This window comes from Sciurus vulgaris, assembly GCF_902686455.1.
Source record: "Sciurus vulgaris genome assembly, chromosome: 15".
NCBI lineage: Eukaryota > Metazoa > Chordata > Mammalia > Rodentia > Sciuridae > Sciurus > Sciurus vulgaris.
The window spans coordinates 63,745,941-63,760,255 of record NC_136476.1 but is presented as its reverse complement, the minus strand read 5'-3'; the positions used below and the strand labels follow the sequence as shown (position 1 = coordinate 63,760,255).

Below are 14,315 nucleotides of genomic sequence, written 5' to 3'. Positions count from 1 at the left end.
TAGAAACGGGGAAATCATAACTTGAACCCATCTTGCTGACAAAGATATCTTGAGAAGTAGCCACTGCTCAGTGTCAGACTTCTTCTTGCCTCTCATTCTGGGGAGAATGTTTTGTTTACGTCCAATCAGTTATGGGAATAAGGGGAAATTGTGGTTAGTCATTTTTCCTTCTGCTTCACTGGGCCTACCTCTGTCTGTATTTTGCTGATATGCTTGTAACTCATTTTCCCTGCTTGAAATTACAGATGGAACAATTCATTTTTCCACCTCTCTTTCCTGCATAGGTGTATAAGTACTCGAAGACAAAATATTGATTTTTTCCATATACTTAAAAAAAAAAAAGAAGAAGAAGAACAGCTTGTTCATTCTCAATACATCATGCCAGTTGTTTTAATTTCTTTGTGTCTGTTTTGACAAAGCCAACTCACAATATCTAGAGATGAAGTTCTAATCCAGGGGCCCTGGATTAAGATCCAATGTCTTTTATCTGTGCTGAGAAATAGGGTAAACATCTCGGTTGACAAACTCTTTACATAGAGAAGTTGAAGAATAATTCTTATTTCTTCTTTTCTTGTTCATGCAACATCTATACTCTGAATTCTAAAGTGATATTCCCAGTAAAATTGTGTGTTCGTAATATCTAGTGCCTAAATGAGAATTCTCACCAAAACAGTGATACAGACATATTTATCATTCAAAAATCTGTTGGTTATTTTATTTGCTTAGTTTTATTTTTTAATGTGAATTCTAGAGCACTCTTGCCCTGCATAATATTTTTATCTTTCCTTTATTCTCTAAAGAATCCCAAAGCAAAAACATTTCTGTGAGTTTATTAGAGTCTTCAGTTTGGATACCGAATTGTTATAAAACCAATATTTTTTACATTTTTCTTCTTAATAACATTCTTTGACCCAGAGAGAACTAAAAAATAAGCTATTTGATGTCTAAAATTGCAGAGATAAACTGACATTGTGTTCTGAAGGTGTCTCTTCAAGAGAAAAATGGAATTTTTAAAAAATGTAATCAAGTTATACAGAGCCTCTCACCCTCAGGTCATCAGTTCAGATTTGTCTGAGGTTGGAAAGTTACACAGAGTTGTAGTGGCTGCTGGGCTCTTGGTGCCCTCTGAGAAATGAGTTGGAGGTCTCATGGGAGGTCACTGCTTTGTAGTCACCACCCCATAATTGACACCCATGAGTTCTTCAGAGAATAACAATTCCAACAAGTCATAGAGTTGGCCTAAGAATCCTAAGTCAGCCCTAAGCACCCTTATGTTTGTAAATTCATGTTCTCAAATGTAAGGTCTATGGAGAATAGAAGTCCCTGTTGTTTTAAGTCACTTCAGAAAACCTGTGCCTGATGTCCTACTTAATTTATGCAGCTAAGGTCGTGAGAATCCTAAGGATGATGATGAACAAGGAGGCTAAGAAGAAGGAGGATAAATAAGAGAAGAAGAATGAAAACTAGCAAAACTAAGGAAAAGAAAGGTAGAAAAATGAGAAGAGACAGAGAAAGTAAAGGAAAGAGAGAAAAGAAAAAGGGCAAGAAGGAGAAAGGAAAAAGAAAGAAAGCAGGAGATGTGAAATTCCATCATGGCAGTAAGTGGAAATCTTTACATTTCAACAGGATTTTTGTTTGCTTGCTTCATAGTCCTCGTGTTCTCACAAAAATCTTTCTTGTATAGGATTTTCATTGTTTTTATAATTGGCAAATGTGCCCCCAAACCAAGATTTAATCTTCTTCCTCCAAAGAAAGGAAATTACTGGGAATGACATTGTTTTACCTTACACTCCTACATAGAAAGATTCCCAGTGAAGTCCCATCTAAGTATTGTGATCCCCAAGAAAGAAACCCCACATGGATAGAGAGAAGGTCAAATGTGTAATCCCTATGATCCAAATGGACCTCTGTGAACCTCACTTCTACCAGAGAAGTAGCAATGCAAACAGTGGTTCTTGGTTTGTCTGAAATCCATTATTTTTGGTAAATTTATATGAATGAATTACTTTTGTTATATATCATGTTTTTGCTACATATCTCAAGAACTAAATAACAAGCAGATAGACCATAGGCTACAGATATAACATAATTAGTTACAGAGAACTGAGAATTAGACAAAATAAACAATGTTCTGAAGATGACAGGAACATGGTCTTTATAATGTCACTAATTATTTCTCAAGAAAATCTTTATTTATCTGTCCTTATAATTGTGGGGATTTTTACTCCCCTTTATACGGGACAGATTTTTAAAGATCAATCTAGAGTTAACTTCTAGTTTCTCTTTTGTCCAATTGACTCATGTTACAGAAACAATTTGGTTGGTGACAGTCTACTGTCTAAGGGTCATATTTCTAGCAGAGTGTGGGGTCCGTGCACTAAAAAGGTCACCATTATCTGAGATATCTCTTCTCTCCTGCTGCCCCTTGGACTTGCCTGTGTTTAGATAGACTGTGTTCTATTTTCTGTTTTGGTCTCTAAAGATTCCTGGGTGGGAACTCTGTAGAGTTCAGAAGAAGCTAGCCACTTTCCAATCTTTCCACCTACTTGCAGATCCATGAAAGCATAACCCTAAGGTGGTTATGAGACCTATGCAGGAGGAAAAATGCAGGGAGGCTCCGGAATCTATGGTTCCCTGTACCTTCAAAAGCTGGAGTGAAGATGAACTGAAATAGGAGACTTAATTGAAATTCTGGATTAGAAGCTACAGCTGGATTATCTCTCCTCCTATTCCAGGAGAAGACAAGATGTGTATATTCCGATGTGAAAAAAGTTCAGATAAAAAAACAGTGCAAGAATCTTAAAGAAAAAATAAACAATGCAGGGAACAGAAGTAAACAGCTCCAAATACCTAACTTCTTCACAAAGAGAAAAAGGAATCTTCTAGGGATAAAGCAAGAGAAGGCATCCATTTTCAAAATATTAAATCTGAACAACATGAGAGTTTTGATATTAAAATTAAGTGAGCAAAAGTAAAATCGAGGGATGGGTTGAAAGATAAAGTTGAGAAAATCTCTCAGAATGTATAAAATAAAGAGAAAAAGCTAGGAACAGAGGAAGAGAAGAAAATCAGAGCCATAGACTGGATGTCCAATATTCAACAAGATTTCAAAAAGAAAAGAAAAATAATAGAGAAGAAAGTTCAGGGTCCTTCCTTCCCTTTCTTGAATAATAGCACCTGATCACAGCCAAATAGCTTCTCTGTCCTATCTTCTAGAATCTGAGCTGCAAAGCCTAATTTCATGGCACACATTCACTTCAGTTCAAAATGTCAGCACTTCTGCTAGCGTAAACCCACATCTTCTCCTGGCTTCCGTTGGGGGTACATCAAATGGTTGTTCAGCCATACCTTAGTATTTTCTTCAGAACAAGGATTTTTGCTTTGTTTTGTTTTGTTTTTGTAATATTCACAGACTTCGAATTTTTCAAATCAAGTTATGGTTCATTTTTTTTATTATTTTTTTTTATTTCTACAAACTGCATTTTGATTCATGGTACACAAATGGGGTACAACTTTTCATTTCTATGGGTGTACCATAGAAATGTAGATTTGCACCATTCATGTCATCATACATATACATAGGGTAATACTGTCTGTTTCATTCTGTTATCTTTCTGTCCCCACCCCCTCCCATCCCATTTTCCTCTACACCATCCAAAGTTCCTTCATTCTTCTCTTCCCTTCCTCACCACCCCTCTTCATTATATATTGTCATCCACTTATCAGAAAAAACATTTGGCCTTTGGTTTTCGGGGTTTGGCCTATTTCACTTAGCATGATATTTTCCAACTTCATTCATTTACCAGCAAATGCCATAATTTTATTCTTCTTTATGACTGAATAATATCCCATTGTGTATATATATACCACAGTTTCTTTATCCATTCATCAGCCACTCTGGAAAGCAGTATGAAGATTCCTCAGAAAACTTGGGATGAACCCACCATTTGACCCAGCTATCCCACTCCTCCATTTATACCCAAAGGACTTTAAATCAGCATACTACAGTGATGCAGCCACATCAATGTTCATAGCAGCTGAATTCACAATAGCTAAATTATGGAATCAACTGAGATGCCCTTCAATTGGTTCATTTTTCACTTAATTCCTTCTTCAGTTTGTCTCTTTCCTCTTTCATCTTACCAGAAGCAATTAGGACCTAGGACGGCCTTCTACATTTTGCTTAGAAATCTCCTCTGCTAACTATCCAACTTTTTTGCTCATAATTTATCCCTCCTTCAGAACACTAGAATGAAGTCAGGCAAGTTCTTTGCCACTTTATCACAAGGATCAACCTTCCTCTGATTTCCAATAACCTGTTCCTCGTTTTCATCCAATGCCTCACTAGAATGACCTTTAATATCCATATTTCCACCAGTATGATTATTCCATTTGTGAATATATAAGAAAATAGATATTTTCTTTCTAGTTCTTCTCTTTATGAGCCTTTACCATAATTTCCTTTAGTGTCCATATTCCTATTTAACAGTTCCTTTAACTGCTGTTATCTAGACTTTTTCTAACATGCACTACAAAACTCTGCCTGACTCCACCTCTTAGCCAGCTCTAAAGCCACTTCCACATTTTTAGGTATGCACTCGACTTGGGACCAAAATCTGTCTTAGTCTGTTTTGGCTACCATAACAAAATATGATGGACTTGAGGCATAAATAACAGAAATTTTCTCTTTTCACAGTTCTTGAGGTTAGAAGCCCTAAATTAAGCCCTAAATTAGGAAGGATTGGTTTCTGCTAGGGCAATCTTCCTGTTCTTTGGATGGCTTCCTCTCCCTGGTTCTTTACATGGCAGAGAATAAAAGAGGTCTCTTTCTCTTATTCTTCTTATAAGGCCACCAGTCCAACAAACCAGGGCTCCACCCTTCTGATCTCATTTAACCTTAATTACCTCCTACCTCCTGAAGAGCCATCTCCAAACACTGTCATAAAGAGTTAAGACTTCCGCATATGTTCATGGAGGACACAATCAGTCCACAGCAGATGATAAGAATGATGTCATCAAAACATGAAACTGATGTATTGAGAATCTGCATATAAAAGGAAAAGATATATATATCTTGCAAAGAGTTTAGGGATGAATTAGTGAAAGTGCACAGAACAAAATATATTGGATTATTCCCTCTAGGGAAGTGAAAAATATCTGTAACTCTAAGGAAAATGTAATCATACAACATGTAAATAATATTTACTTAGTCATAATTATGTAAATGCTGAATTTGTTTTTAGAGCTCAGGTGCAGATGGTTGAGTTAATCCTACACCTCAATCCCCAGCTCACTAGCAGTGGTCTTAGCACAGTTGCTCTCATTATTGATGTTTCCCCTTAAATTCCCACTTCCCCATATGCAAACACCCTGATACAGTTTAAGTATATCATTTCTATTTATATGGGCTCTTTTTAAGTGTGTACTATATTCTTTGCATACACTTTTAATGTTTACATGTACTATTTTGCTAGTGTCTTATTCTTTTTCCTATTTTTTCCACTCAGCACTGTCTATCCACAGTGCTCTTAGTTTACTTTGCACTACCATAACAGACCATGTAATTTAAAATGAATAGAAATCTATTTCTCATGGTTCTGGAGGCATGCAAGTCCAGGAAGGAGCGACAGGCAAGAGACTTCTTGCTGTATATGCTATAGTGGAAGGCAGAAGGGTAAAAAGGGGGCAAGAAAGAAGGAAGAGCAAGCTCATCCTTTTGTAGAGAATCCAGTGCAGTAAGAATGGCACTGATCCATTCACGAGGGCTGTCCCCCATGACTCCAACATTCCCCTAAGGCTCCGCATCAAGCAGATCAGACCACATTGGTGATCAAGCTTCTGATATGTGAGCTTTGGGAAACAGTCAAACCAAAGCATTGAGTACATATCTAATTCATTGTTTCCAACTCACAAGCGTTCCTTAATGTGAAAGCATCACAGGTACTTATCTGGTCCATTATTGAACAAGTTGATTGTCTCCAATTCTCAGCTACTAACCCAAAATTGGGAGTTCCTGCAGGATACATGTCCCAGCACGTGATGACTTGACTAAAGGATGATAAGGAGCTCTTCAGAACTGCTGCCTGGTCTACACTTCCATCAGTGACATTTTGTAGTTCCCATATTGCCACATGCCTGCCAACCACCATCCAGTTTTTCAATTGTCACTAATCTTAAAAAAGTAAAGTAATATTTAGATGTTTTCATTTTCCCAATCACCCATATGCTTGAGCATCTCATTCACTTGTAACCATGAGGATCTTTTTCTTTTTTGAATTACCTGTTCATACCTTGGCCCACATTTCTACTCATTTCTCATCTTTTCCTTTTTGACAAGCAGGAATTCCTTATGTAGTCTGGAATTTGGTTTCTTTTAACCTAGAAAAATAAGCAACCAAGAACACAACAACATTAATAATTCCATGAAAATCAAAAGTCACACAAGAAAGGAAATTTAATGGAACTTATTATGTGACTCAAATGTAAATAATAATTGCATAACCTTAATAAGGCAAACACTAAACCTTGATTGAACAGAAAAGTTATTACCAGAAATTGTGAAAGTAATAAAAGTGAATAGAAGGAAGACAGAGAATGAGAACTAAATTCTCATCTTTTATGGTAAGAAGACAATAGATAATAACTTTTAGGGGGGATTGGATTATACTCCCAGAAAAAGATGTGTTGGAGTCCTAACCCTCAATACTTCAGAATGTGACTTATTTAGAAAAGGATGATTTATACAGGAATGATCAAGTAAAAATTGTGTTATTAGGTTGGAAACTCATCCAATGTGACTGGTGTCCCTGTAAAAAGGGGGGACCCAGACAGATATGCACAGAGAGAAGACAACCATGGAGAAGACAAAAATGAATTCCATATGAAGTTGAAGGAAAAAATTGAGATGATAGAGCTATAAGCCAAGGAACACCAAAGAAAACCATCAGAAGCTAAGGAGGAGGCACAGAATAGATTCTTAGGCAAACTCTTACCTTGATCCTCTAGTTGATCTGCTATCATGGCAGTCACCCAATTTTGGGTATTTTTTTTTTTTTTTTTTACAAAAGTTCTAAAAAGTTAATATACTAGCTAAAAAATAAAAATTAAAAAATGATAGCAGACATATGATATTTTAAATATGGGGGAAACATAGATGTGGTTGCTTTTGGGAAGTGGGGATAGGAATAAGAACAGAGAAGTAATAGGAGGCCAGAGACAGCACTGTTTTCCATTATAAGTCATGTAAAATCACTTGGCTTTTTAAACTATGTGTTCTTGCAATGTTTATAAAAATGTATCTTTAAAAAGTCATCTTGCCATATTTTAAGTCCCTGCAGCATCTTAGGAAAGATAATTTCTGTATTATTACTTTCACAACATCAAAGAAGACATTTTTGTTCTGGTAAGAAAATGTTGGTATGCAGGGTTCAAAGTACATTGTTGTATGGCTTCCTGGCCTTACATATTGAACAAGTCTTGGACTTGGGCCTAAATTCCAGTTGTTATTAATGAGTAAAAGCATTTACATTTCAAGAGTTTGGACGGTGAGCAGCCAAGCAATATGGAAAGAGCACAAAGCAGATAGAAATAGATTTGAGTCCATATGCCCGGCTTATTAAGTTGTATGGCTTAAGGCAAGTCAATATAAGTCTCAGTACCTCAATTTCTTCATCTGTACAACTGGATGATCAGACAGTACTTCATGGGAATTTTGTGAGTCTTAATGAGAAATACTTTTCACAATGCCTGGATCCTGGTAAGCACTTGATGAATGATAGACATGTGATTTTGATATCCATATTCAGAAGCCTTTCCACTCTGCTGGCTCTATCTTCAACCACAGCTTGAAATTCTCCCTTGTACTCCCACATCCTTTGCTCTTGGTTCAAACCATTAGTCAGTTTTGCTCACTTTTAACATGATTATGTTAAAGAACAAAATCTCGAGTTTTAAGTCCTAGATCTGCAACTTACTAGACTGCTGGCATTGAGCAGTGCACTTAAACTCTCTGAGTCTCAGACTCTCACTTGTAAAGCAGGTCAAATAATATCTGTTGTGATGATTAAATGAAATGAAGAACATGGAAGTACCCACTACAATGGTGGATAAAGTATAGATTTTCAAAAGCTGATAGTCAAGCTCATTTCCCAATATATAAAATTAAATAATGTTAAATAAACATTTCATATCCCTTAGCTATGTCATAGAAACATTTTGTGAAGATTTAAGAGGTTGTCCCACCCTTCAAAAGGACACTTTAGAGATCCAAATATTATACTGGCTTATACATAAATTTTCAACCCCTTTGCTTCATAATATACCAAATAATTGGATTTACACAGTGCTTCAAGTAGAACAAACTGTCCAGGTTACCTTAATTAATTTCCAATGAAATCCAGAACTTTGCAATACCTGACAAAGTTTTTTATATTTGTCTAATTTGAGCAAACTGTAGTTTTTAAGACATCTGTAGTGAAGCTTAAAACAAGCACGTTTTGTTTGGTACTGACCACCTTTCAAAAACAACCCAACTCCTAAAACTTCAGATGTATAAAACACCTAAAACTGCCATCACAAAATGATTCTCAGGCTTATCAATGGGTTCTTTCAAAGGGTGATCTTCTCAAGCAGCTTTTAAATTATCTGATTTAGGAAAATCTGCCTTGCACACAAATCCTCAGGAATGTAGCCATCACCCAAATGAAGAAGACTCGCCGTCAGAACAACCCCCTGTGCGGATGTCCATTACCCACGTGAGCGGCGGCTGAGTTTAAATCACACACCCCCGCCTGAACAGTCTCATTTCTGCTCGTCCTCACCACTGCCATGGTGTCCTGTCGGGAAAAGACGTAGGGCTCTCTGAATAGTCGAGTTCAGCAGTCTTCTAAAACGCTGATGCAGCTCCCTCAGCTAAGTGAATGCAATATTTCTGTGACAACCTTCCATAATCCCAGGAGCAGCTCTCTTAGGTCAGCAGAGGTGAGAGTGGTTCCCTGTCAACTACGAGAGATTACTCCAAGTTTCATTTATAGCTAGGAAGGATGTCTCCTCTTTTTTGCTTGAATAAAATCCACAGCTAGCACAAAACTCTGAAAGACATCTCTGCATCCATCTTCTCAGTTCTTCCATGCCTGGGACTAACTGCACACATGTGCTTGATGACTATTGATACAACATGGTCAGTCACTCAAGCGCACTCAGAATTGTTTCGATGCTGTGGTCCATGGGACTGAACTCAACCTCAGGTTGTTACTATAAAACAACAAAGATATAGACATCCCTTTTTTATTTATAAGGCACCTTGATGTCTTTTTTTCTCTATCATGTGTTTTTTATAGAAATTATATAAAGTGGAGGTTATCTCATGATACAGACAGGAAAATAAGTTTCTGAATACAGTCCTCTTTGTTAATGCTACTTCGCAGAAGCTGCATCCAGACACCAATCAACATTTTGATGACATGTGAATAGAATTGAGCAGAGCTAGGTCATGTGCCCTCAGGTCCCAGTAGCTCCTGTGGGAGCAACTGCAGCCCAGTGGAGGTTTCCATCCTGCCCACACATGTCCACTTAGGACACATGTCCACTTAGGATGGAAGAAGGCAACATTCAAGCTGTCAGGACTCTGAAAGCTCAGGGCTATTCAGGCCTGCTGTGTGAAGATGAGGTTGCGCTTTAATTATGAGAACTGACATTTACTGAGCACTATGAACCAGACATTAAGTGTTTTCCATGCATTATCTAGTTTAATTCTCAAAACAAACTAGCGTGGTTGTTGCTATATTGTCTGCATTTCTCAAAACAGATTAAATTGCTTACCCAGGTAATCCCAGAACCTGGGCTTCAGATCTCTGTGTTCTGCTGTTCTCTGCTGTTCTACCACTGTCCACTCCACCATTTTTTATTTATTTATTTATTTATTTATTTATTTTTTTTTTTGTCTAAAACAAAATGTGCACAAATAGCTCTTGACAATCCCTTTAAACCTCCAGTCAGGTACTAAGGTGGGCTTAGACAATAACAGGAATATTTTTAGCTCTCAGAGGAAATTGGGAGCATCCCTCCATCACCATTTGATAGTCATAAAAGAAACAGGCTACTTCAACATTTTGCCTGGCATTTCATTTTTATTATCCATAGCACAAGACATCCCTGAGATCAAGAGGAATTTTGAGAAAATTCTGTACTCCACTCATGGGTGTCAAAATTCAACCTCTGCTTAGATTGTATTTTTTTTTTTTTTTTTCACATTTTGAAGCTAGATGTGCCTCCAATGTGCTATTGACTTAAAGAAGAACAAACAATTTTTGCATGGGGAAGCTGCACTGAGAGGTGTCAGGCAGAACAACCAGCTGCAGTAGACCAGGTGCAGTGTTAACGAACGTGGGCGAGTACTGACCATGGGCAGGGAAGAATTGGGGAACCCACAGTCAATGATGGGCTCTCCCCACTTCATCTGGTGACACCCAGAGAGGCTTTAAGACTGGGTAGGACTTACCTGTGGAAGCAAGGAGATGAGAAGGGCATCCAGGCAAAGGTGTGGCCAAGGAATGACTGGAACAAAAGAGGTGCAGGGTAAGTTGGAGGACCTGTAAAATAAGGTTACAAACAAATGCAGAAGAGAGCACAGAGTCCTGGCGCAGGACCACACGAAGATGAGACTTGCACAGTTTACATAAAATACTCCTGTAGGGTTGCTGTTTTATTTGCAAAAGGTCAGGGAGTTTAGGCCCAAGTCCTCCAAGTCGAAGCTACAAACTTTGGTCTTTGGCCTCTAAATTCCACGCTCCAACCAATATTTAAAAAAAAAAAAAAAAAAAAAAAAAACAGACTGCCATGGTAGGTTGGAAAACCCAGGGAGGAATCTAGGGGAAGCGCTCTCTGAAATGTCTAATTCTAGGCCCTTAGTCTTTGGAGCTCTGCACATAAGAACAGAGATCAGTAGCCACATGCTGAAGCCCACTGCTCTTAGCCCATTCCTGTCTCCATCCACATTGCCTTTCTCATCCACACGAGGGAAAAGCCTGAAGTCAATTTCAGGATTTCCTTCACTTGCTCATTCATTCCTTTAATTTGCTCACCCAAAGTTTTCTCCAGCAAGATTTATTTACATCTATTTTTATTTACTGACATATATATTTGTCATTGCACAAAGACTTGGAAGCCATTCATTCAACATGCAAAAAATGGTAAATTATTCATTTCTAAATCATAAAAACAAAAAATAAGTTGCATTAAAATAAAAAAGATGCCAGGGGAAAAACAGAGAATATGGTGAATCGTGTGATGGAGTCTCTACCACATTTGTCTGAGCTGTAAATTTTCCTTCCTGACTGACAAAGCAAACTCAGAAACTTGATTAGTGACTCGTTCTTTTTATCCGTGAAGAAAACCTGAATTCCTCAGAAGATGCAAGTACTTCCTAGTATACGTAACTCTACACTAATTTTTTCTCAGAAAGCGTGCTATGGGGGGACTCTGGAAGGTGCAGTGATTACTATGAACGGTGAGATTTGTTTGGGCCTCAAATGCAATGGAGGGTTGCATCCAGCAGGCCTCGCTGTTACTCAGCGGCATGTAGTCTTAGCATCCGTCAGTCCATCCTCCTTCCTGCTCCCCTTGCCTCGGTCATTCTGGGAACATGCAGCTCTGTCTCCTCCCGCCTCTCTCTTTCCTCTATCTCTGGGAGCTCCTCTGTGCCCCAGAGGGCATTTCACATTGAATGCCTGCTTTTCTCCCACTTGTCGGTGACATATTTTTCAAATTAGCACTTGGTAGCTTTGAGGGAAACCCAGACATTATAGGGAAGAGAGTGAGAGGCCAATCGGGGAAAAAAAAAAAAAAAAAAAGGTCTGCTCTTTTCTCAGCTTGTTATTAATTTGCAATACAAGCAAAGAAAAATAAACACTCAGATTCTGCAAGTGATATAAAAGTTCCCTAGCTTGATGAGGTACCAAAACTTGGTCTTCCCCCAGATCCTCTGCTAGTTACAAGCAGGGAGCTGTTTCTCATTCAGAAGAGGCATGGCATAGCAGCTTCCTCCTCCTCCTCCCTGTCTTCAGGACCATGTGGACCGACAGGAGCTGGACAGACAACAGTGAATGGAATGCTCAGCCCAGAAGACCAGGGCTCCATCTGCACAGGCCACATCAGTTCCTGGGCTTTAAGAGAGGTCTGCTTCTGAGGCTGCACTTTTAACTCCACGAGATACCTCCCTGCTCCTGGCAGCAGGAGAAGCCTCGGGAGGCCCAGCTGATCTTCATTAGCAAACGGGAAGATCTGCACTCTTGCCAAGACCTTCCCATGGCCTCTTTCCTACCCTTCATGAGGCCTGCTCTGGTCATGACTGAAACTAAAATGGGGAAAGAGCAAAAGGGAAGATTTTCTCTGAATAAACTTTGGGAATAGATGGAGAAAAGCAATGTCTCCACTTGTCGTTAGGGCAGCTGCATTTAGAGTCCAGCAGGATACTTTGGAGAAAGGAGTCTGGATTTTATAGTCAGAGGACCCCAGTTTGAGTTCTGGGTCAGGCAATTGCTCAAATGTCCTTGAGCAAGTTCTTTTATCTTCTTAAACCCTAGTTTCCTCCTCTCTGTAAATGGGGATAGTGTCTCTGTAGCTGGTAAAAATTAATGGAGTTAGTATTTGTGTTTTTTGTTTGTTTTTATACCAGGGATTAAACCCAGGGGTTCTCAATCACTGAGCCACATCCCCAGCCCTATTTTGTATTTTATTTAGAAACAGGGTTTCACTGAATGACTTAGCACTTTGCCATTGCTGAGGCTGGCTTTGAACTCGAGATCCTCCTGCCTCAGTCTCCCAAGCTGCTGGGATTACAGGTGTGCACCACTGCACCCAGCTTGCATATATGCTTTTAACGAAGCACTTTGCAAATTCCAGTTGCTATTAGTATAGGGACAACGTTCTTCCCCATAAATGCTGGGTTCCAGACCCCGTCAGAGATTCCAGCTCTAACATTCACTTAGTATCTGGACTATTTTAAGCCAAATCTTTATCTGAGCCTCAGTTTCCTGCAGTGAAATTGTTGACAAAGGAAGTCACCTCAGAGCATGGGGCTGTTGTAAGAATCAAGTGAAATTTAACATTAGGAAGTACTTTGACAACTGTAAGATGCGAAACAAATATTAGTTGCTAATGCTATTAAGCAGCAGCCTAAAGGCCTGCACTCTGACGCCAGCTCAACACGTGTCTTGGCCCTTGGTGCTTCTCGGCTGAATTTATCACGTTCTCCTACAAGCTGTCTCTTCCCCCTGACAATTACTTAATTCCTTTCTCAGTAACCAAGTTCCCTGAGTGGAGCCCCAGAATACACAGGGAAAACGAATCTATTCCTGTCTATGGGGACCTTTTGGGGACTAGTCAAGGCAAAGAACAAATAACTGAAATGGCTGAAGGAAGACAAAACCTAATGGAAAGAATGTAGCTCTTGAGTTGAATGATCTGTGCTGATGTCAGTGCTGGCTGTGTGACTTGAGTATCTCAGCTCCCCTGAGCTTCAGCTTCTTTTTCTGTAAAATGGGCCTGATTATAATACCTGCTTCCATACATTCGAAGTAAAGATCAAATAAAGCAATATTTACCCATGGTGTTGCATAAATGCTGCTATTATCATTGTTACCTAAAGTGAACTGGTCCCTTAACCACAGATGACTACTGCTTACTGAATGCTGCTATGCGCCTGGTCTGCATGTGACACTTTATATTCCTAAAGTTCAGCAAGCCTAGGAAAGTAAGTTGTAGAGAAATTGCTGGATCCCAGATTTGTCTGATTCTTGTCTGATTCAAAGCCTATATTCTTTCCACTATTTAATTTATTTTTATAAACTGATATAAAATGATATAACTTCTCAGGGTTCACTTACTATGGTGAGAGTGGACTTTCTGAAGGTGCTCTCTGCTCAGTAGCCTCTCAATACATGTTTTCTTACTTGGCTTCCCAAAAGCAGATCCCAACACATAGATTGAGAGTGATTCTAAGAAATACGAGTAGAGAAGCAGAGATAGGAGATCGTCAATGAAGGGTTTCTTGCCAAACAAGAAGTTGGGGAACTATAGGGTCACCATAGGAGATACACCTCAGAATTATATATTTCCTTTAAGTGAGAAAACTAATATTTATAATATTTGTACACAAATCTCTGACAATCTTTCAGTTCTTCTGCCTTGCCATACACAAAAGCATCTCTCTCTCTCTCTCTCTCTCTCTCTCTCTCTCTCTCTCTCTCTCTCTCTCTCTCTCTCTCTCCCTCCCTCCCTCCCTCCCTCTTGCTCCCCCTCTCCTCTCAGGAGAAGGG

General features: G+C 38.9%; 1 protein-coding gene across 4 annotated transcripts in view; it reads right to left on the bottom strand.

The window, feature by feature from the left end:
- Positions 1 to 14,315, bottom strand: part of LOC306644691 (uncharacterized protein) — a 158,566-nt gene that overhangs the window by 45,588 nt on the left and 98,663 nt on the right. For 2 of the 4 annotated variants that reach the window (XR_013759441.1, XR_013759442.1), the window contains exons 1-3: positions 10,499 to 10,659; positions 6,281 to 6,378; positions 4,906 to 5,044 (exon numbers count right to left, since the gene is read on the bottom strand). Coding sequence is in view for 1 of the 4 variants with exons in the window: in XM_079111840.1 (XP_078967966.1) it covers positions 10,499 to 10,554 (56 nt within the window). In the remaining 3 variants the exon portion in view is untranslated. Of the gene's footprint in view, positions 1 to 4,905; positions 5,045 to 6,280; positions 6,379 to 8,195; positions 8,835 to 10,498; positions 10,660 to 14,315 lie in introns of those variants that run through there. The other 2 variants (XR_013759443.1, XM_079111840.1) reach the window with 2 other exon arrangements.